The sequence below is a fragment of the Bos javanicus genome, chromosome X (genome assembly GCF_032452875.1).
Source record: "Bos javanicus breed banteng chromosome X, ARS-OSU_banteng_1.0, whole genome shotgun sequence".
Lineage (NCBI taxonomy): Eukaryota > Metazoa > Chordata > Mammalia > Artiodactyla > Bovidae > Bos > Bos javanicus.
Genome location: NC_083897.1, coordinates 57381017 through 57403099, shown reverse-complemented (window position 1 = coordinate 57403099; position 22083 = coordinate 57381017). Strand labels below are relative to the sequence as shown.

General features: G+C 37.5%; 1 protein-coding gene across 3 annotated transcripts in view; it reads left to right on the top strand.

Moving 5' to 3' along the window:
* MORC4 (MORC family CW-type zinc finger 4) overlaps positions 1–22083 on the top strand; it is a 69199-nt gene that overhangs the window by 9308 nt on the left and 37808 nt on the right. For all 3 annotated transcript variants that reach the window (XM_061409352.1, XM_061409354.1, XM_061409353.1), the window contains 6 exons: positions 7395–7613; positions 8372–8518; positions 10800–10932; positions 11249–11377; positions 14878–14997; positions 16396–16496. In XM_061409352.1, coding sequence (XP_061265336.1) covers positions 7395–7613; positions 8372–8518; positions 10800–10932; positions 11249–11377; positions 14878–14997; positions 16396–16496 — 849 coding nt within the window. The remainder of the gene's footprint in view (positions 1–7394; positions 7614–8371; positions 8519–10799; positions 10933–11248; positions 11378–14877; positions 14998–16395; positions 16497–22083) is intronic.

Here is a 22083-nt window from a genome sequence, read left to right as displayed (position 1 = left end):
AGAACCCCAGGGTTAGTAGAAGGAAAGAAATCTTAAAAATTAGAGCAGAAATAAATGCAAAAGAAACAAAAGAGACCATAGCAAAAATCAACAAAACCAAAAGCTGGTTCTTTGAAAGGATAAATAAAATTGACAAACCATTAGCCTGACTCATCAAGAAACAAAGGGAGAAAAATCAAATCAACAAAATTAGAAACGAAAATGGAGAGATCACAACAGACAACACAGAAATACAAAGGATCATAAGAGACCACTATCAACAATTATATGCCAATAAAATGGACAACGTGGAAGAAATGGACAAATTCTTAGAAAAGTACAACTTTCCAAAACTGGACCAGGAAGAAATAGAAAATCTTAACAAACCCATCACAAGCACGGAAATTGAAACTGTAATCAAAAATCTTCCAGCAAACAAAAGCCCCGGTCCAGACAGCTTCACAGCTGAATTCTACCAAAAATTTAGAGAAGAGCTAACACCTATCCTGCTCAAACTCTTCCAGAAAATTGCAGAGGAAGGTAAACTTCCAAACTCATTCTATGAGGCCACCATCACCCTAATACCAAAACCTGACAAAGATCCCACAAAAAAAGAAAACTACAGGCCAATATCACTGATGAACATAGATGCAAAAATCCTTAACAAAATTCTAGCAATCAGAATCCAACAACACATTAAAAAGATCATACACCACGATCAAGTGGGCTTTATCCCAGGGATGCAAGGATTCTTCAATATCAGCAAATCAATCAATGTAATACACCAGATTAACAAATTGAAAAATAAAAACCATATGATTATCTCAATAGATGCAGAGAAAGCCTTTGACAAAATTCAACATCCATTTATGATAAAAACTCTCCAGAAAGCAGGAATAGAAGGAACATACCTCAACATAATAAAAGCTATATATGACAAACCCACAGCAAACATTATCCTCAATGGTGAAAAATTGAAAGCATTTCCTCTAAAGTCAGGAACAAGACAAGGGTGCCCACTTTCACCATTACTATTCAACATAGTTTTGGAAGTTTTGGCCACAGCAATCAGAGCAGAAAAAGAAATAAAAGGAATCCAAATTGGAAAAGAAGAAGTAAAACTCTCCCTATTTGCAGATGACATGATCCTCTACATAGAAAACCCTAAAGATTCCACCAGAAAATTACTAGAAATAATCAATGACTATAGTAAAGTTGCAGGATATAAAATCAACACACAGAAATCCCTTGCATTCCTATACACTAATAATGAGAAAACAGAGAAATTAAGGAAACAATTCCATTCACCATTGCAACGGAAAGAATAAAATACTTACGAATATATCTACCTAAAGAAACTAAAGACCTATATATAGAAAACTATAAAACACTGGTGAAAGAAATCAAAGAGGACACTAATAGATGGAGAAATATACCATGTTCATGGATTGGAAGAATCAATATAGTGAAAATGAGTATACCACCCAAAGCAATTTATAGATTCAACGCAATCCCTATCAAGCTACCAACAGTATTCTTCACAGAGCTAGAACAAATAATTTCACAATTTGTATGGAAATACAAAAAACCTTGAATAGCCAAAGCGATCTTGAGAAAGAAGAATGGAACTGGAGGAATCAACCTACCTGACTTCAGGCTCTACTACAAAGCCACAGTTATCAAGACAGTATGGTACTGGCACAAAGACAGAAATATTGATCAATGGAATAAAATAGAAAGCCCAGAGATAAATCCACGCACATATGGACACCTTATCTTTGACAAAGGAGGCAAGAATATACAATGGATTAAAGACAATCTCTTTAACAAGTGGTGCTGGGAAATCTGGTCAACCACTTGTAAAAGAATGAAACTAGACCACTTTCTAACACCATACACAAAAATAAACTCAAAATGGATTAAAGATCTAAATGTAAGACCAGAAACTATAAAACTCCTAGAGGGGAACATAGGCAAAACACTCTCCGACATACATCACAGCAGGATCCTCTATGACCCACCTCCCAGAATATTGGAAATAAAAGCAAAAATAAACAAATGAGACCTAATTAACCTTAAAAGCTTCTGCACATCAAAGGAAACTATTAGCAAGGTGAAAAGACAGCCTTCAGAATGGGAGAAAATAATAGCAAATGAAGCAACTGACAAACAACTAATCTCAAAAATATACAAGCAACTCCTACAGCTCAACTCCAGAAAAATAAACGACCCAATCAAAAAATGGGCCAAAGAACTAAATAGACATTTCTCCAAAGAAGACATACAGATGGCTAACAAACACATGAAAAGATGCTCAACATCACTCATTATCAGAGAAATGCAAATCAAAACCACTATGAGGTACCATTTCACACCAGTCAGAATGGCTGTGATCCAAAAGTCTACAAATAATAAATGCTGGAGAGGGTGTGGAGAAAAGGGAACCCTCTTACACTGTTGGTGGGAATGCAAACTAGTACAGCCACTATGGAGAACAGTGTGGAGATTCCTTAAAAAACTGGAAATAGAACTGCCTTATGATCCAGCAATCCCACTGCTGGGCATACACACTGAGGAAACCAGAAGGAAAGAGACACGTGTACCCCAATGTTCATTGCAGCACTGTTTATAATAGCCAGGACATGGAAGCAACCTAGATGTCCATCAGCAGATGAATGGATAAGAAAGCTGTGGTACATATACACAATGGAGTATTACTCAGCCATTAAAAAGAATACATTTGAATCAGTTCTAATGAGGTGGATGAAACTGGAGCCTATTATACAGAGTGAAGTAAGCCAGAAGGAAAAACATAAATACAGTATACTAACGCATATATATGGAATTTAGAAAGATGGTAACAATAACCCGGTGTACGAGACAGCAAAAGAGACACTGATGTATAGAACAGTCTTATGGACTCTGTGGGAGAGGGAGAGGGTGGGAAGATTTGGGAGAATGGCATTGAAACATATAAAATATCATGTAAGAAACGAGTTGCCAGTCCAGGTTCGATGCACGATACTGGATGCTTGGGGCTGGTGCACTGGGACGACCCAGAGGGATGGTATGGGGAGGGAGGAGGGAGGAGGGTTCAGGATGGGGAACACATGTATACCTGTGGCGGATTCATTTTGATATTTGGCAAAACTAATACAATTATGTAAAGTTTAAAAATAAAATAAAATTAGAAAAAAAAAATGAGTCCTGGATTAAGTATAATTATATGTATTGGACTTTATTTCTGATCATATCTTGAAACAAACTTGAATCAGTTAGAAGGTCCCATTTATTTAAAAGAGATTATTTAGTCCAATTCTAACTTCTATCCAGGGATTCCATGTACCACAATTTGTTCTAAAATAGTTGAATATTAGAGGTAGCATTGAAAACTTTTATTAAGTATATTAATTTTTCTGTTTGGGGGTCATATTCTTTTGTATTTGGAAAAAATAACGGAGGTAATCATGCAAAATCATTAAGCCTACAGAAATTCTATTTGACTTATAACATTTATTATAATCTTATTCACATTTTCCAACTTTTTATGCTACCCTTATATTTTCAGGCTAATAAAATAGTTATGTAAGTAAGCAACAGTTTCTCCCATAAATACAAAATCTCATGAAAATTAAGGTAAAAAGAAAAAGCCTATCATTAAATTCCTTTAAGGTTCAAAATTAATTCTGTTTAGCTTATGGGGATAGTGTGTGAACCAACTAGTCTATATTCGGCTGCCTTTGTTGGAAAACCTCTTTTAAGAAGTGTATTTCCTAATAGGTCTGTTCTTCTAGAACAACAGCCAGAGAATAGCAGTATGCTTAGTATCCTTTCATTATTTTATGCTACACATTATATCACCAGTACATTTAGAGAACAGCAGTACTTTCCCTTTTATGTCCATGAATTTGCTAAGGTTTTTTTTTTTTTTAATTGATCAGAGTCCCAGTTTAAATTTACCTCTCTAGATTCTACAGTTGACTTTTTTAAGGAACTTGGAAAGAAGCTGCTATTTTCCTGGATTCCACTCACAGAGCCCACTTGGTGTGTAAATACTGTTGTCTATTTTATTAAGGAGATAGAATAGGACTTACTTGGTGAAGAGAAACCACCTAAGATAAAATGTCTATGGAAAATTAAAGAATCTGCTTGTAATACAGGAGACCTGGGTTCAATCCCTGGGTCAGGAAGATCCCCTGGAGAAGAGAATGGCTACCCACTCCAGTATCATTGCTCAGAGAATTCCATGGACACAGGAGCCTGGTGGGCTACAGGCCATGAAGTCTCAAAGACTTGGAAACAACTGAGTGACTAACACACATACCAAACTATATAAGATTCATTCCTACAATTCTGTTATTTATTGTGAATACATTTATGTTAGGCAGCGATTTGATTGGTATCTGGCATGTATTCTGAGATTTTTCAGTTAAATAGAAAACCTAATATGGGAATGCAAGTGGAATAAAAGAACACAGAGGAAGAGTTAAGGGTAACATAACAACAAAAACAAACTGAGAGCATCCAGCTCCTCTCATCTCATTCTTATCCTTTGGCATTTCTGGTTCTTGCCCTGCCCCACTACCTATCTTTTCAACCTTAGGTAGTCTTAGTCGGTAAAGAATATGCCTGCAATGCCGGAGACCCAGGGTTGATCCCTGGGTTGGGAAGGTCCCCTGGAGGATAAAATGGCAACCCACTCCAGTATTTTTGCCTGGGAAATCCCATGGACAGAGGAGACTGGCAGGCTATGGTCCATGGGGTCACAAGGGTGGGACATGACTTAGCAACTTCACCACCACCAGCATATAAGCTAAAATACAATGAAAGTTTATAGTTATGAAGGGGAAAAGATGATAGATGGCAGAACAAGCAGAAATGGTAAGGAAATTAAAGAAGCAATATAATCTCCCTATTTTCACCACTTTCCCTTGACCACCTAATTGAAGCTTAGGTAGAATTCAGTTCAGTTCTGTCGCTCAGTCGTGTCTGACTCTTTGCAGCCCCATGGACTGCGGTGCACCAGGCTTCCCTGTCCATCACCAACTCCCACAGCTTGCTCAAACTCATGTCCATCAAGTCAGTGATGCCGTCCAACCATCTCATTCTCTGTCATCCCCCTCTCTTCCTGCCTTCAGTATTTCCTAGCATCATGGTCTTTTCCAATGAGTCAGTTTGTCGCATCAGGTGGCCAGAGTATTGGAGTTTCAGCTTCAGCATCAGTCCTTCCAATGAATATTCAGGGCTAATTTCTTTTAGGATTGACTGGTATGATCTCCTTGCTGTCCAAGGGACTCTTGAGAGTCTTCTCCAACACCATAGTACAAAAGCATCATTTCTTCAGCACTCAGCTTTCTTTATGGTCCAACTCTCACATCCATACATGACTACTGGAAAAACCATAGCTTTGACTAGACGGACCTTTGTCAGCAAAGTGATGTCTCTGCTTTTTAGTATGTCATCTAGGTTGGTCATAGCTTTTCTTCCAAGGAGCAAGCGTCTTTTAATTTCATGGCTGCAGTCCCCATCTGATTTTGGAGCCCAAGAAAATAATGCTTTATTATCTTGGTAGCATTAGAGAAGGTTAAAGTCCAAATAACTCTGTAGATCCATTTCACATGGTAGGTAAGATTACTGTTTATAAAGAGCCCTGAGTTTTAGATATGCATTAGATCTGAAGTAGAAGTAGATGATAGCATATGACCATTCTGAATGACTTCTAGAGTTTAAAATTGAAGTTTGAATACTACTTTGTAAGTTATATTATACACATAGTGTGGCATTTAATCCTCCTCACAACCCTGTTGTTTTTAGGTAATTCTATCACAGGAGGAAAAGGAATGCTTGAATCTTAACCAGCTTCTTTAAGTTTACTTTCTGGATTGCTAAGGCCTATAGACTGCAGAAGCTCAATGCTCTTTTGGTATTTTCAAAGGAAGTTCTACCCTAGAAATTACCTTTTTATGTGATTGGATTTATTTGCTGGATACACAAAGGTCTTTTAAAGTGTCTCATCTCAAGGGACACAATGGTATCCTGTAACACTTGAAAATGAAATGGTGATCCTCCTTCCTTAGTGAGCAAACACAAACCCCCACCTCCAGGAAGTAGAAATCAGGTGTGTGTATGTGTGTGACTCAGTCGTGTCCGACTGTGACCCCATGGACTGTAGCCATCCAGGCTCCTCTGTCCATGGAGTTCTTCAGGCAAGAATACTAGAGTGGGTGGCCATTCCTTTCTCCAGGGGATCTTCCCAACCCAGGGATTGTACTTCACCCCAATTAAAAGAGTTGGAGCCAAGGCCAAGCTGCTCAGCCATGGCAGGTAAAGCATCTATTTTACTGATGTTGGAAAAACATCTGATCTGTAATATACGAAATCTTTCCTTACACTGTAAACCGTGAGGGCAAGAATCATGTTTCTTATATTAACAGTTGTGTCTCCACTGCGTAGCATGATGCACAGGACATAGTAGGGGCTCAGTAAATATTTATGGAATGGATGGTAGTGTGCATTTTTGGAAACTTAGTCCATCTAGAGAGAACTTGTCCTTAAAAAATCAGTTTTATTTGTCATGAGAGAAGATATATGAAGGTAATACTTATTTTCTAGCTTTCAATGTCTTTAATTTTTGTTTGGTTTGGTCATTTTGTTGTGTGTTTGGATGGAAATAGAAGAAAGGGGAAGGATCTAGCTCCTAGATTAAGCTGATCCTAAGGGGCCGCAGAGATTGTTGAGGTGGCTTTGTGAAAGGCCCTTAGTAAAACACGAGAGACTTTATACTGCAGCTGTTTGCTGATATTCAGAGGCAGAACTACCTATTTTTATCCCTTGGCCACATTCCAATGAACTGTCCCAGCAGATGGAGCAGAGGGTAAGAATTGGAAGTGTTATCCTTTGAGTGAATAGTTGAAATTTGCAAGATACATAACCTCTGACTTTGCAATTTCTAGAGAGTGACATAACCAGGTTAGGGATGCCTACTCTGCCTCATACCTCTGACTAGTGTCAGTATCTGGTACTCTCGTTACCCTCTCTCAGGTGTACTCTGAGATAACTACCCTGCTCATCTTCCCCTAACTTTTCTATTAACAAACAGAGCTCTTTTATCTAAACAAGAAAGGCAGCTGTGCCATAGCCTCTGTTAGTGAAAAGAGGCTACCTTTACCTTTATAATATGTGACTCTAATGCAGTGGAAGTGTTTATGTACACACAAACCACACAGGAAAATCAGTGCCATTACCCCATGGTTATTTCCTATGTTTTCACTTAATAGTTTTGCCCAGAAATACCAAAAGGAAGAACTTTTTACAAGTGTTCTTCATTTGTAAGCCAAACATTTGGCCTACCTATCTTAGGATGCTTTTTTATCTTTCTGATTTCTTCTGATTTCTTTTTTCTTGTGTAATTGCAGCTTTGGCTTTACAGATAAAGTCATAAAGAAGAGCCAGTGTCCCATCGGAGTTTTTGGTAATGGTTTCAAGTCAGGCTCCATGCGGCTAGGAAAGGATGCTCTTGTCTTCACCAAGAACGGGGGCACTCTCACTGTTGGACTCCTATCACAGACGTATCTGGAATGCGTCCAGGCCCAAGCAGTTATTGTACCAATTGTTCCATTCAACCAGCAAAACAATATCCTTTCTGGAAATGGGAAATGTTAGTTAAAAATTAGTCTAAACTGACAGTTTTGATAGAAACCTCTTTCTTCAGGTCAAATCCAGCTATCAAAAGTTTTCATATTTAAAGAGGTATTCAGATGTCTTAAATTTAACTAGAATTTCACCCTATTAAACATTGTTAAAATAAATGGATCATTGGAAGAAACAAATGTTTTAGTTATTTTGCAGTTTTCATTGTTATATGATTTGATCTATATACTATCTCCACCCCCTCACCACTCTTACAGTACAGTTCCTGGGGCCTTCTCTCTTTTTCCCCCTTAAAAGTAGTTATATTTGTGTCACCCTCCTAGAAACATACTGTTCATTAGCTTATCTGACAGCTGAATAGCTGATTTTTCTATAACTGAGCAAGCTATTATTTTTGTTAGATACCAGGTTATCTTTATGCAGACAGTATAGCAATAAAGTTTGAACTCATTGCTTCCAAAGAGTCTAAAAACTCAGACTTTGATCTGTTTCTTAAGTATAGGACCGTCTTAATTTACATGGAATTTTTGAAGCAATATTCTGCAGGGGTAACTGATTTTGGTATTAGTCTCTATAATCTTTCTGCATTTCCCCCTGCTTCCCTTTCTTCGGAAGCAGTAATGTTCATGCTTTATATCTTTATGTCTATATTTTGTCTAAACATGCAACCCAAAAGGCAGATCTTCCTGTAATAGCATCTTCTGAAGATGATAATTTTTCTTTGACTATACTTGGTTTTACAAAAAATGATTATTACTGAGGATTCCTTGCCTAGCCTAGAAGCCATCTTGAACTATTCAATTTTCAACAGTGAAAATGACCTGCTGTCCCAGTTTGATGCCATCCCAGGCAAAAAAGGCACTCGTGTTCTCATTTGGAACATCCGCAGGTATGGTATCCAAGAGTGATAGATTCTAATAAACAGAAGCAATACAACGAAGCATATTTTAATAAATCTCTTCTATAGAGAAGCAGAGTAGATAAATTTTGATACATGTTTGTATCTCACTGCATACTTTTCCTTAACTTTCTTAGAACCACAGCTCTGTTTGAGACAGTGCTTCTTAGTGGTAAAATATGCAGCTTAATAATGTGGAGACCTGTATACATATCCTGAAGCTGTTACCATCAAGATAGTTCAATATTATTCTAAAATCTTCCAAATCCATTATAAATATCTATTGTGTATTCAAAGACACTGTTTAGAGGTAGGTCAGTGATAGTTATTTCACCTATTTGACAGTGAAAATGAAGTATAAGGAAGAAAATTTAGGGTAACAAAGCACAACACAATCTTAAAATAATAAGGACATGTGTATTTGTGCTTTCAGAGTAGTTGGATCAGAAGTAGAAAAATCTTTGAAGCAGATAAATTTGAACTATAATGAAGTTGACTTCAGGTCATATGTTTAGAGCTAATAAAGCTACCTAGAAATAGTTTAGGATATGTCATTTGTCTCACCTTGTCATGTTAAATGAAATAGTGTCCATTGAAACCAAAAAGCCTTTAGTATAAAATAGAAGTGCTACTTTTATGTTTAATAGAATACAGTATCAGATATATTCATGCAGTATCAGATATATTCATTCTTCTTTTTCTCCATAGGTCAAGTATTTTGCCTCATTTCTTAGTTGGATAAAACTTAGTTAAAAAACTGTGGTGGTCCATATAGAAAGTACTTTGAATTAAAAAAAAAAAAAAGTAAGGTAATTTACATCCTCCTGTGTCCTACTAGGAAAACCTCAAGTAATATAATTTATATTATAAAGGATCATTTTCTTGAAGCATTTCAAGTGATTTAAACGCATTTTCAGCAGACTTTTCTCTTTGTATATTGTTTCTCAGTTTATGGTACTAGGTGTTACATAAATAAGATTCCATGGTCAAATAACTTTGGGAAGAGCTGGCTTAAACAGAGCTTACCACATAACTTTATTATAGCACTTCTGAGAGGCTCTAATATGCTAACATTATTTCAACATACAGTGAAAATATTTAAGAGAGCAATATAGTATGCAGTTTCCAAATTTTAAAAAACTGTCTCTCCAGACCTCTTTTCCTTGGACAGTGAATGGTGAGGGCCATGGGGGACAGGAATCTCCTCAGAGTACATTTGTTAGAGTGGGATGGGTAGCAGGAATCAGGATTATCCTGGAAAATATAGAATACACTGTTATAATGACCCGAGCTTTATACAGGATATGTATGATAGTGGCTCTGGTTCAGCCCTGAAAAAGGAGCTATGTTTTCAACACAGCAACTCTGAGCCTCTGAAGCCTCAAGTATGAAGAAGGTGTCCCTAGAGCTAGAGGTGGCTTTGGAAATCAGAAACTGTCTCTCCAATTTTATTTGATTATACAGACTTTATATCTTTATTTCATATTTAAGAGTATCTTGGGGGACTGCCATTACACAGAACAAATTTGGGGAACTGTTATTCTGATATATGTTTTTTCTCTGTAATCCATTATTTGTTTGGAGTTTTTTCCAGTAACAAAGATGAGTCTTGCCTTTTTCCTCCTGGCAGTTGTTAGTGATGTAGTTTAGGGTTTTGGAATAGACCATATTTAAGTGACCTGAAGGGATTATGAGAAGAAATATCCTTGGGAAAGGAATATGAGTACTATTATATTTAAATGACAATTATATAAATGATCTCCTAGAAGACTAATAAGGATATGTTGTTTCTATCACAACCTTTTTTTTTTCTTCTAAGAAATAGAATTAGATCTGGGGAAATCTTACTAGTCCTTATACTATTACTGAAGTTAGAAAGAGTAGATTTTGATTCATCTGTTTATTCAGTTGGGGGAAATCATGTGGAATGACCTACCTGACAATTCTATATTAAGACCCTGCATCAAGGATAGCTGCTGTAGCCATTTGATTTATCAGATCACAAACATCCCCACCTGACTTTTTTTTCTTTCCTTTGCTACTTAGTATCACACCTCTATGAAACATATCAGAATTGTTTAGACTGGAAATACCCTTAAATATTGTGTGATCTTCAAAGCAAGTAACACATAGTTCCTTTGAACTGGTAGTCAGGGGAAGAAATAGGTATCTGAGTTTTGGCTCATGTTGTTTCTTTTCTCTTGGGTTCCTAGTGCATTTTTGTCCTTTGGAGCCAGTTTTTGTTAGATTGGTACTTCTCTCTTTTACCCAGAAATAAAGATGGAAAGTCTGAGTTGGACTTTGATACAGATCAGTATGATATCCTGGTAACAGACTTTGGCACAGACGAAAAAGAGACTGGTGGCGTTTCCTCTGAGCTGCCAGAAACAGAGTACTCATTACGGGTGAGTAAGAGTGGTTTTTCTTCAACAATGAGAGGTAAGATGTCCTGTAACATGAAAATATTACAGAACAAAATTTCACTTTATAAAGATGACAACCTTTTAACCCTATACTCGGATTCCTTTTCACTGTCTGCACTCAAACAGTGTAGCTAATATAGTCAGCAGTACTTAGTATGGGAGTTGATGTAGAATAACAAAGTATACAAACTGAGCCAAATCTTTGCTCAGATGGGATCTCAGATGCTAGCAGCGTTTTATGGGGATGTCAGTTGAATTGGCAATATTGTGTAATAACTTTCCCTTCACTGTTCCATAGGCATTTTGTGGCATTCTATACATGAAGCCACGAATGAAAATTTTTCTGCGTCAGAAGAAGGTGACTACCCAGATGATTGCCAAGAGCCTGGCCAATGTAGGATATGATATATATAAACCTACCTTCACAGTATCCTTTCAACTACATGAAACTGACCTCTTTGCTTCAGGATTAGATTTCCAAGTGGCACATAAAAACAGAAATCTTTCCTTTTCCAATTAAAAAATGTGTTATAGTACAAGCCCTCTTTTACTGTATTCTAAGGAGATATTTCTAAAGCCAACCTATGCACCAGTTTTATCAGAGATCACCTGGAAATTATTAAAATAATACAGCATCCTGAGTCTTTAGAGATTCTGGTTCAGTAGATTCTGAAATCTCTTTTTTTAAAAAAAATATTTCTTAATTTAAAAATCCTCCACAGATTATAATGAGTAACCAAGTTTGAGAATCTCTACTGTAAGGAATGATCCATGCTGTTGGGTTTGTACAGGAATTTTGTTACGTATTAATTGATATGTAAAATGTTGACTTAAATTTGTTGCAAAATGTTGACTTAAATTTGTTAATCTTTTGGATAGGCTATGAGTTTTGCTGTAAGAAGTCCAGACTTATGTTGATAGAAGTTAGAAGATGGGAAACCTAGGGTGAGAGAAATCTTCAACAGATTTGACATGGATTTCCTTGTACTTCTCATAATTGCAGCCATTCAGAGAAGTTAATTACTCACTTTCACTTCTGCCCCCATATTGCCTTGGGAATGAATTTCAGACACTTGAGGAATCTTAAGGCAAACTATGGAAATTAGGTCCATCTTTGTTTATGAATTTGGGGGCCAAACAAGTGTTTGAAAGGATGAGAATTCATAAGTAATTTTGAAGAATTGCTCTTGTCATTTACTTTCTAGTAATAAGCTCAGCTCTTGGCCCAAGAAACCTGTTCACACACTGTTTACTTTATCAGAGGCATTATCTAGCTTACTTTGTCTTTCTTCCCTTGACCAAAAATTAGAAAATGCTGTTCCCTTTTTAAATAGCCATAAGGTTGTTACTCATAAGCAGATGGATTAATCCTTGTCTACTATGAAAGTAAAAAAAAAAAAACAAAACACCCTAAACACACCCAGCTTAACAAAGCCAGAGCTAACATCATTAGCATCTGTAGGTAAATTAGTTATAATATCACTGTATGGAGCTGGGATCTTAGTGCCTTAAGTTTAACAGAACCAGTCTAAAAAAGTGCTTTTCAACTACTGTTTCAGGATATACTATATTTCTGCCTTCAGCTTCTTTCTCTTATGGATTTCTATCAGGATACCTTCTAAGCGTTCATTCTGTATATACCTCAGCTCTTCTCAGCCTCCCTTCCCATTAAACTAGTTACTTTCCCCTGTTAGAATTTGGGCTAAATGAATTCACTGTTCAGTTCAGTTCAGTTCAGTTGCTCAATCGTGCCCGACTCTTCCGACCCCATGAATCGCAGCACGCCAGGCCTCCCTGTCCATCACCAACTCCCAGAGTTCACTCAGACTCACATCCATTGAGTCAGTGATGCCATCCAGCCATCTCATCCTCTGTCGTCCCCTTTTCCTCCTGCCCCCAATCCCTCCCAGCATCAGAGTCTTTTCCAATGAGTCAACTCTTCGCATGAGGTGGCCAAAGTACTGGAGTTTCAGCTTTAGCATCATTCCTTCCAGAGAAATCCCAGGGCTGATCTCCTTTAGAATGGACTGGTTGGATCTCCTTGCAGTCCAAGGGACTCTTCTCCAACACCACAGTTCAAAAGCATCAATTCTTCAGTGCTCAGCCTTCTTCACAGTCCAACTCTCACATCCATGCATGACCGCTGGAAAAACTATAGCGTTGACTAGACGGACCTTTGTTGGCAAAGCAATGTCTCTGCTTTTGAATATGCTATCTAGGTTGGTCATAACTTTTCTTCCAAGGAGTAAGCGTCTTTTAATTTCATGGCTGCAGTCACCATCTGCAGTGATTTTGGAGCCCCCAAAAATAAAGTCTGACACTGTTTCCCCATCTATTTCCTGTGAAGTGATGAGACCAGATGCCATGATCTTCATTTTCTGAATGTTGAGCTTTAAGCCAACTTTTTCACTCTCCTCTTTCACCTTCATCAAGAGGCTTTTTATGAGTAAAATGTAATTTCTAATAAAATTTCTCTAAAGGTCACTGAGGGAAAAGATACTGATGCTAACTTATTTATTCCTGTTATCAAAGGCTTCTTCTCCCCTCTTGTGCTTTCCCCTCATAATAATTTGGGAACCTCCTACTCCAGTGTACTCCCACATCATAATTTAGAGTTTAAAAGTGTATAACGGAAACAATTTGACAGTCTTTATCTTTAAAGTGTTAATTTTGTGGTATAGAATTTTGGTTTTTTGTTTTGGGCAGTTTTGCCCTATTTCGTTGTTGCATTGGAATGGGGTCTTACTTGTGGTTTGATTTGGGCTTCTGGAGACCAGAACATGAGATGTTGTGAGCCAAATATTACTGTGTTATGTATCACTTATGTCATGTCTTCATATCATATCTGGTCCATTTATCACATGGATTTGATGCAAGTAGCTTGTTACTTAGAGATGATAATGGAGATCAGTTTTTGAAAAAGTAACAAAACTTTTAACTCATTTAGACATGAAGATTTCTTCTAGTATTTGTTTTCATGAAAATCTCAGTTTCTTTCTCTCCCCTTTATCTTTCTCACTCCCTTACCTTGATTTTTAAATCAAATAGGACTTGCTAAAACTTCATAATTATTCATGTTTATGTATGATTAGTTCTCTTTGTTTCATTTATTCAAGCTTGTTAACTTCTTCCCATGAAATAGATTACAACAGGGGTAGTGTGCCTTCCAGCAGAATTATTGTCCTTTACTTTTGACAGTGATTTTGTTCCTTGTGCTTTTGCTTTCGTTGTGTTTTGTATGACTAGCTGGACATGCCTTATTGCTTTGAATTGTGTTGTGCCATGTATTTAGTAGTAAATTAGGCAGTTAGCAAAGGTTAGGTAATGTTTTGTGTTTTATGAATTTTTAGATCACTGATGATACTTTGATATATTTTCTTATAGTCTTTTTATGCATATATTTATAGTACATATTTTTCAGTGATACTTATTATATTCTGAACATTTCCTAATATTCCCAAATATTTTTTAAGGGCATAATTTTAAGAACTGTGTAACAGACCATGTGGCTACACTAACATTTATTTAGTCATTCCCTTATTGTCAAACATATAAATTATTTGTTTTTTAAGCTGTTATAAATCATTGATAAATCTCTATAACTCATAAACCTTTATGGTCTTCTCTCACTATTTCTGTAGTATAAATTCCTGAAATAGAATTACGTGGTCAAAGGTGGAGGGTTCAGGATGGGGAACACATGTATAATTTTTTTTAATTAAAATTGAAGAAAAAAAAAATAAAGATCAGCAAAAAAAAAAAAAAAGAATATTTTTAAAGCTGTTGATACAGATTTTTAAAATGCTTTGTAAAAAGTTTGTACCAGTTCATATACACTGGTGGTTGATGTTTTTTTGCTATAATATAATGCAAAATTTTGTGTGCTAAAGCCTCTGGTGTTTGTCTCCTTAATGATTTTCTTCTCAGAATAAGCAGGTGAAAATAACTTTTGGGTTCTCTTGCAAGGATAATAACCAGTTTGGAGTAATGATGTATCATAACAACCGCCTCATAAAGTCTTTTGAGAAGGTGGGGTGCCAGGTAAAGGTGAGTAGTTAATGTTTCTTTGTCATAGAAGGCTGAAAAGAGTAGGAAGAGGATTTAAATTTTGCAAAAGTGGTAAACTAATGAATAGTTTTTTACTGCCACCTTGAGATGGTTGTTAAATCTGATCCTGGAATCTGTGTTACCAGTGAGCTGTCTTATGTTCAGAAGCTCTTTCTACTTATCATTCTTCATAAATGTTAACCCAGGAGCTTTACTGAATGCATTTTTTAGGTCACTGTTAATAAGAGGTAGAATGAGAGCACCAGCAACTCTGCCACGTGTATAAGTTTACTAATGTTTGAGGTAGCGCTTTCCATTTTCTTGTGGAGACAATAAGGCAAAGTGGAAGGTGCATAAAATTTAGTGTTTGATGACCAGGATTTGAGTCCCAGTTTTTCCAACTAAAAGCCATGTAACCTTGGCTACATTGTTTAATTTCCCTGCGGCTCAATTTTCTTACCTGTAAAATGGAAACAATAGTAGTTTTACTTGCTCTACCTACCTTAGAGTTTACAGAGTTGAGAGATTTAAATGGAATAAATCATACAAAAGTGCTTTATAATTGAAGTATAGAAATATTACCATCATCTTCAAGTTTTAATGACAACTTAAAGTGGTAACATCCATAAGTATCTCATTCATCCCTATTTTATAGATAAGATTGCTAATGCACAAAGGATGATAAGCTGCTTTATGTTACACAGTAGGACAAGGTTTTACATACGACCCAGGAGAGCTAGTTTGCAGCCTGTATTTCTTTTCATTGTTGTATCATCTTTATACAACTTGTTTGTGTGCCAGTCTAATTACACTTTGACTCAGTTCCTTCCATTAAAGAATACAAAAATGATTTTAAGTCCAAAAATCTTTCGTATCAACTTGTAATTAATCACTACAGGTGTGACTCTTTCGCAGTTGTTTGTGGCCTTACATATATAAACATTGTTTTATTTTAATAGAGTGTGATGATTACATAGCATCCTTAATTTTTTTCAGATGGAGTTTGGTTTTAGTTCCTTAGAACAGGAGTATATAACCTTAATTTTTTTTTTAGTATTATCATTCTTTGTTCAAATGGAATCTTATGGCAATCCCTTAATATAAAACAGATGAAAGTGCCTTGAAGTAGCATGGGTGAAGTAGAGTTTTCCTGGAAAATCCTAGGGAATCTATGGATCACAGTTTGAAAATCTCTGCCCTAAAATTTGGCATAGGTTCCAATTCATTGTAATACTTGCAGTCTATTGGAGTAAATTCCCAGTGTTTCTCTAGATATTACTGGCCTTTCCTTGCCCGTGAATGTTATATAACCTTTCTGTTATTGTTTGGAATCAAAAGGAAGTGCCTCTAGGCAGTCAACATTAATGTAAGTGTTGAAATTACTATTTTTCTTCTAAGCCAACTCATGGAGAAGGTGTGGGAGTAATTGGAGTCATTGAGTGCAATTTCTTAAAACCTGCCTACAATAAACAAGACTTTGAATACACCAAGGAGTACCGGTGAGTCACTCCCAACCTGAGGTGTTTCTAATGGTTTGTTCAGATATGATTCTATTCTCTGAAAACTCTAAAATCATCTCTTAAAACCAGCCAGATAAGTTAACTGAGAATTCCTTCAAATCTATTTTCTAAGATTATAAATAAAATGATTTGATTTTTAAATTAAACCTCACTGATGCATGATGTATGGAGCCCAATTGAAATAAACTTTAAAAATTATGGAAAGAGTATAGGGATTATTTAGTAAAATACTTATGGTGAAACAGTTTTTAAAAACTTTTTATTTTGTATTGGGAAATAGCTGATTAACAAAAAATGTGATAATTTTAGGTGAACAGGAAAGGGACTCAGCCATATATATTCATGTATCCATTCTCCCCCAAACCCCACTCACATCCAGGCTGCCACATAACATTGAGCAGAGTTCCATGGGCTATACAGTAGTTCCTTGTTGGTTATCCATTTTAAATATAGCAGTGTGTACATGCCCATCTCAAACTCCGTAACTTATCTCTTCCCCCCGATCCTTTCCCCAAGCAACCATAAGTCTGTGAGTCTGTTTCTGTTTTGTAAGTTCATTTGTATCATTTCTTTTTAGATTCCACATATAAAGGGTATCATATGCTATTTCTTCTCTGTCTGACTTCACTCAGTATGACACTCTCTAGGTCCAACCATGTTGCTACAAATACCATTATGTATTTCATTCATTTATTTTTAGGAGACAAAGGAGTTGTTAAAGCCAGAGTATAATAGTTTGTTTTAAAACTTGTAGGGAGGGATAGATCATACATTCTTCTTTCATCAAGTATTATGAGATATCCCCTCTGCCATTACGGACATAAGAATGAAAGTTAAGAATCCTAGATGCCTATGAACAAATGGGATGCTGCTGCTGCTGCTGCTGAGTCGCTTCAGTCGTGTCCGACTCTGTGCGACCCCAGAGACGGCAGCTCACCTGGCACCCCCGTCCCTGGGATTCTCCAGGCAAGAACACTAGAGTGGGGATGAGATATATGTAAATGCTGTGTGTGTGTTAAGTCACACACACAGCATTTAGTCGTGTCCGACTCTTTGTGACCCCATGGACTGTAGCCCGCCAGGTTTCTCTGTCCATGGGATTTTCCAGGCAAGAATCCTGGAGTGGGTTGCCATTTCCTCCTCCAGGGGATCTTCCCAACCCAGGGATTGAACCAGCATCTTTTATTTCTCCTGCATTGGCAGGTGGGTTCTTTACCACTGGCACTACCTGGGAAGCCCCTGTATGTAAATAAGAAAGTGAAATACCTATAAAATAATTGTATTAATGAGGGTTGTATGCCAAATGGGAAGCAGCTTTAAATAAAGCCTAAAGGAGTCAAGGAAGGCTTCACAAAGCAGAATACATTTGAGCTGAAACTTCAAGGAAAAGTTGGAGTTTGCTAGGTGAACAAAGCGGGGAGAGGACATTCTAAGCAGAGGAAAGTATGTGAAAGGGCAAAGGGTGTTCTGGGAGTATGGAGAAAGAAGGCGTGAGGACTTTTGGTGTTGTTTTCCTTGAAATCTCAGCAGCAAATCTTTTGTTAGAGTGGAGGGAAAGTAATTCCCCAAATCTTTTTTTGTTTTGTGTCCAAACTATAATAAAATTAGTTAAATGTTGTGCCTTAATTTATACAAAACCATAAGAATTTTAGGTTTAATATTTGACAGACTGATAACTATTTGGATGACAACCTCAGATTAATTTCAGGGTAATTGGTTCTTGGTCCCTAGGGCTACTCAGTGATTATGATAACTGTCTGCCCTTAATTTAAGTAAAATAGTCTTTTAAACATGAGTCTGGCCCATAATGGAGATCTTTGATTCGGACTTGACTCACAAGAATGAAAGTTTAGGAATGACATCAGTTTGGCAAAAGTCCAGAGCCGAGTCATTCTATTTCTCTTGAGTGAAAGGAGTAGTGAATTTCTGGTGATTAACCAAATAGTTGAGATTTGTGAAATCCAAATGTTAGATACTAAAGCTTTGTAACATCCTCCTATGCCGTCTCTGCCACCCCTGCATCTACCTTTTAAATTTTAGAGGTATTAGACTCTTGGTTTGTGATGTTTCATTTCAGTATGATGAGTTTTAGGTGATGGCAGGGAAATCCAAATGGAGGTATTCCATAGAGAGTAGGTTTATTCAGTTAAATATATGGGACTTCTGGCTTAAGTAGCTTAATATCTGCTGCACATTTTATTAAAAACAGAAAACTAGTATACTGTCCTGCATACAGAGTCTTCTGAGGATGAGAAATTTGTGTAACTCACCCCAATTCTGACATCATTTCCCTTTCCATTCTGTTTTATATTCACTGAAAAAAGTGTTTTGTTAATATATGAGGGAATTTGAGAGGGTGATTAGAGAAGATTGTCTGCCATCACAAACTCATCCTAAGAGTATTTATTATAGATTTCAAAACTGCTAAAAGAGGTTTCAGCCATCACACTGCTGGAATGTCTACAAATAAATCACTTGTAATATCACTTTTAATAGTTGTGGGTATCAAATTTCAGCTGCAACTACCAGGGCTCAAACTTACAACATTTTTAGAGTGAATTTCAGCTTAAGAAATGCAATCAACACATACTAACTGAGCACCTCACTGGTGCATGGCACAGTGGCTAGGTTTTGTGGAATTTTCCAGAGATATTCGAGACACAGTTGCTGTCTTTGAGGAGCTCATGGTCTAATTGTAATGACGGATTGTTACCAACATGAAACGGAGCAATAAACTGTTTGATTATTTGGAACTAAGTGGTATGGTACAGGAAACATTTGCTGATAGAACAGATATGGAAGGTTTTAAGTAAACAGTGTGACTTAAGATTTGCCTTAAAGATACAGCGTTTAAAAAAGGGATGGAGGGGAATTCCAGGATGAAATTATAGCAGGAGCTAAATCAGGCAATGACAGAAACTCGGAATGGGAAGAATAACATAGGGCCCTATCCTAAAGCAGGGATTGGCAAATCTTTCTGTGAAGGGCCGGGAAGTAAATAGTTTTAGCTTTATAGGTGGTGTGGGCTCTGTCACTACTACTCAGTTGTGCTGTAGTATGAAAGTACTCAATTCTGCTGTAGTACGAACACAGCCACAGACATAAGTAAAGGAATGAACATGTCTGTGTTCAGTACAGTTTTGTTTATGAAAACAGGCAGCAGCCTGGATTTGGCCCACAGGTTGTAGTTTGTTGACCCCTTCCCTAAAGCCCCACTTCCCAAACTGTGTGCCAAGCTGCACATAATGAAGTCACAGGGGAGCCATGGGATATTTAAAATTTTTGAGGGGAGTACAGTGGTACTTGACTCTTGCCTATAAGCAGTAGAAATTGTTTTCAGTTGCTGTCATAACAAATTACCACAAACTTAGCGCCTTAAGACAACACTGATTTATTGGCTTAGAGTTCTGTAGGTTAGAAGTCCATCTCAGATCTCACTGGGCTAAAATCAAGGTGTTGGCAAAGCTGCATTTATTTCTGGAGGCTCTAGGGGTGAATCTATTTTGTTGGCTTTTCAAGCTTTTAGAGTCTGCCAGCATTCCTTGGCCCATGGCCCTCTTCCTCCATCCACATTCAAAGCCATCAATGATGGGTTGGGTCCTCATATCATATCACTCTGATGACCTTGCTTCTGTCATCACATCTCGTTTGATTCTGACTCTTCTGCCTCACTCTTCCACTTTTAAGGACCCTTATGACTGTGTTGGTAATTCAAGATAATCTCCCTGTCTTAAGGTCAGCTGATGAGTAACCTTAATGCCACCTGCAACTTGATTTCCCCCTTGAAATGTAACCTGATATATTCACAGGTTTCAGGGATTAGGACATAGACATCTTTGAAGGACCATTATTATGCTATGACAATCTGCTCTCTGGCCTCCTAAGATCCACTTACATCACACATGCAAAATACATCTATCCCATCCCAGCATCCCCCAAAGTCTCAACTCTTAGAGCAACTTAGTCTAAGTTTTTAATGTCCTCAACTCACAGTTCCCAAATCTCATCTAAATCAAGTATGAATGATACTGAGTCTGATGCATCGTGGGGTAAAATTCCTCTCCATATGCAGGTGTGTGTCTTTTTAAAATTTTTTTATATTTTGCTTCCAAAATACAATGGTGGGACAGGCATAGGATACCAATTAGAGATGTTCCAGTTCAAACAGGGAGAAAATCTGACAGAAAAAGGAATCCAGGCAAGCTAACTTCATTAAATTTCAAGGCCTGGAAATACTCTTCTGGGGCTTTCAGCTCCACCCTTTGGATTTAAGGCTCTATTCTGTCCTCCTGGCTCCACCCGCAGACTCGACTTTCCTTTTTCTTGAAGGATAGCATGTATTTATGTGTGTTTCCCAGGAGGCTCAGTGATGAAGAATCCACCTGCCAATGCAGGAGACATGGATTCAATTCCTGGGTCAGGAAGGTTCCCTGGAGGAGGAAATGGCAATCCACTCCAGTATTCTTGCCTGCAAAATCCCCATGGACAGAGGGGCCTAGTGGGCTACAGTCCATGGGGTCACAAAAGAGTTGGATGCAACTGAACACAAACACACACACAAGCGTGTATTTGTAGCTGAGTAGTTTCATCTTGTTTCAACTTGTTTCTTGACTGTAGAGTTTTGGGGGTCCAACAACCTTCTTTCACACTCTCTCTGTCCCTTTCAGGCCAATTTAGCAGGGTTTTTTTAATTTATTTATGTTAATTGGAGGCTAATTACTTTACAATATTGTAGTCGTTTTTGCCATACATTGACATGATAATGTACCATTCTCAAGAACCTTGTGGGTCTCAGGTATATATCATGGATACTCATTCAGACAAGAGATTCTTGACAGATCTTTCTTAGATAGTCCTATTTCTATTCTTCTGCTGAGATGGTGGTGGAGATCTAATATGTTCAGTCTTTTCAGAGAACTTTTTGTATGACTGAGTGCTTTGACCTTTTGATCTTCCTAAGATATTAGCAAAAGGTTGTCCAGCCACTGTCTTGGATTTACATTTTAGCATCTTTTGCAATCTGAATAAGTTGAGACTTTCCAAAATCATTAAGTCCTGGTTCCTTTTTTATTGAACAGTACTTCCCTCAGTTTATTTCTTTCTTCTCACATTTTATGTAAGCAAGCAGCCACTGCTGCTGCTGCGGCTAAGTCGCTTCAGTCGTGTCCGACTCTGTGCAACCCCATAGACAGCAGCCCACCAGGCTCCCCCGTCCCTGGGATTCTCCAGGCAAGAACACTGGAGTGGGTTGCCATTTCCCTCTCCAATGCATGAAAGTGAAAAGTGAAAGTGAGGTCGCTCAGTCATGTCCAACTCCTAGCGACCCCATGGACTGCAGCCTACCAGGCCCCTCCGTCCATGGGATTTTCCAGGCAAGAGTCCTGGAGTGGGGTGCCATTGCCTTCTCCGAAGCAGCCACTAGACCATACTTTTAGCACGTTGCTTGGAAATCTCCTCAACTAAATGTCCAGTTTTGTCATTAAGGAGTTCTGCTTTCCACCTTGTCTTGGATCCAATTCTGCTAAGCTTTCTGCCACTACATAACAAGTTTTCTAATAACATGTTG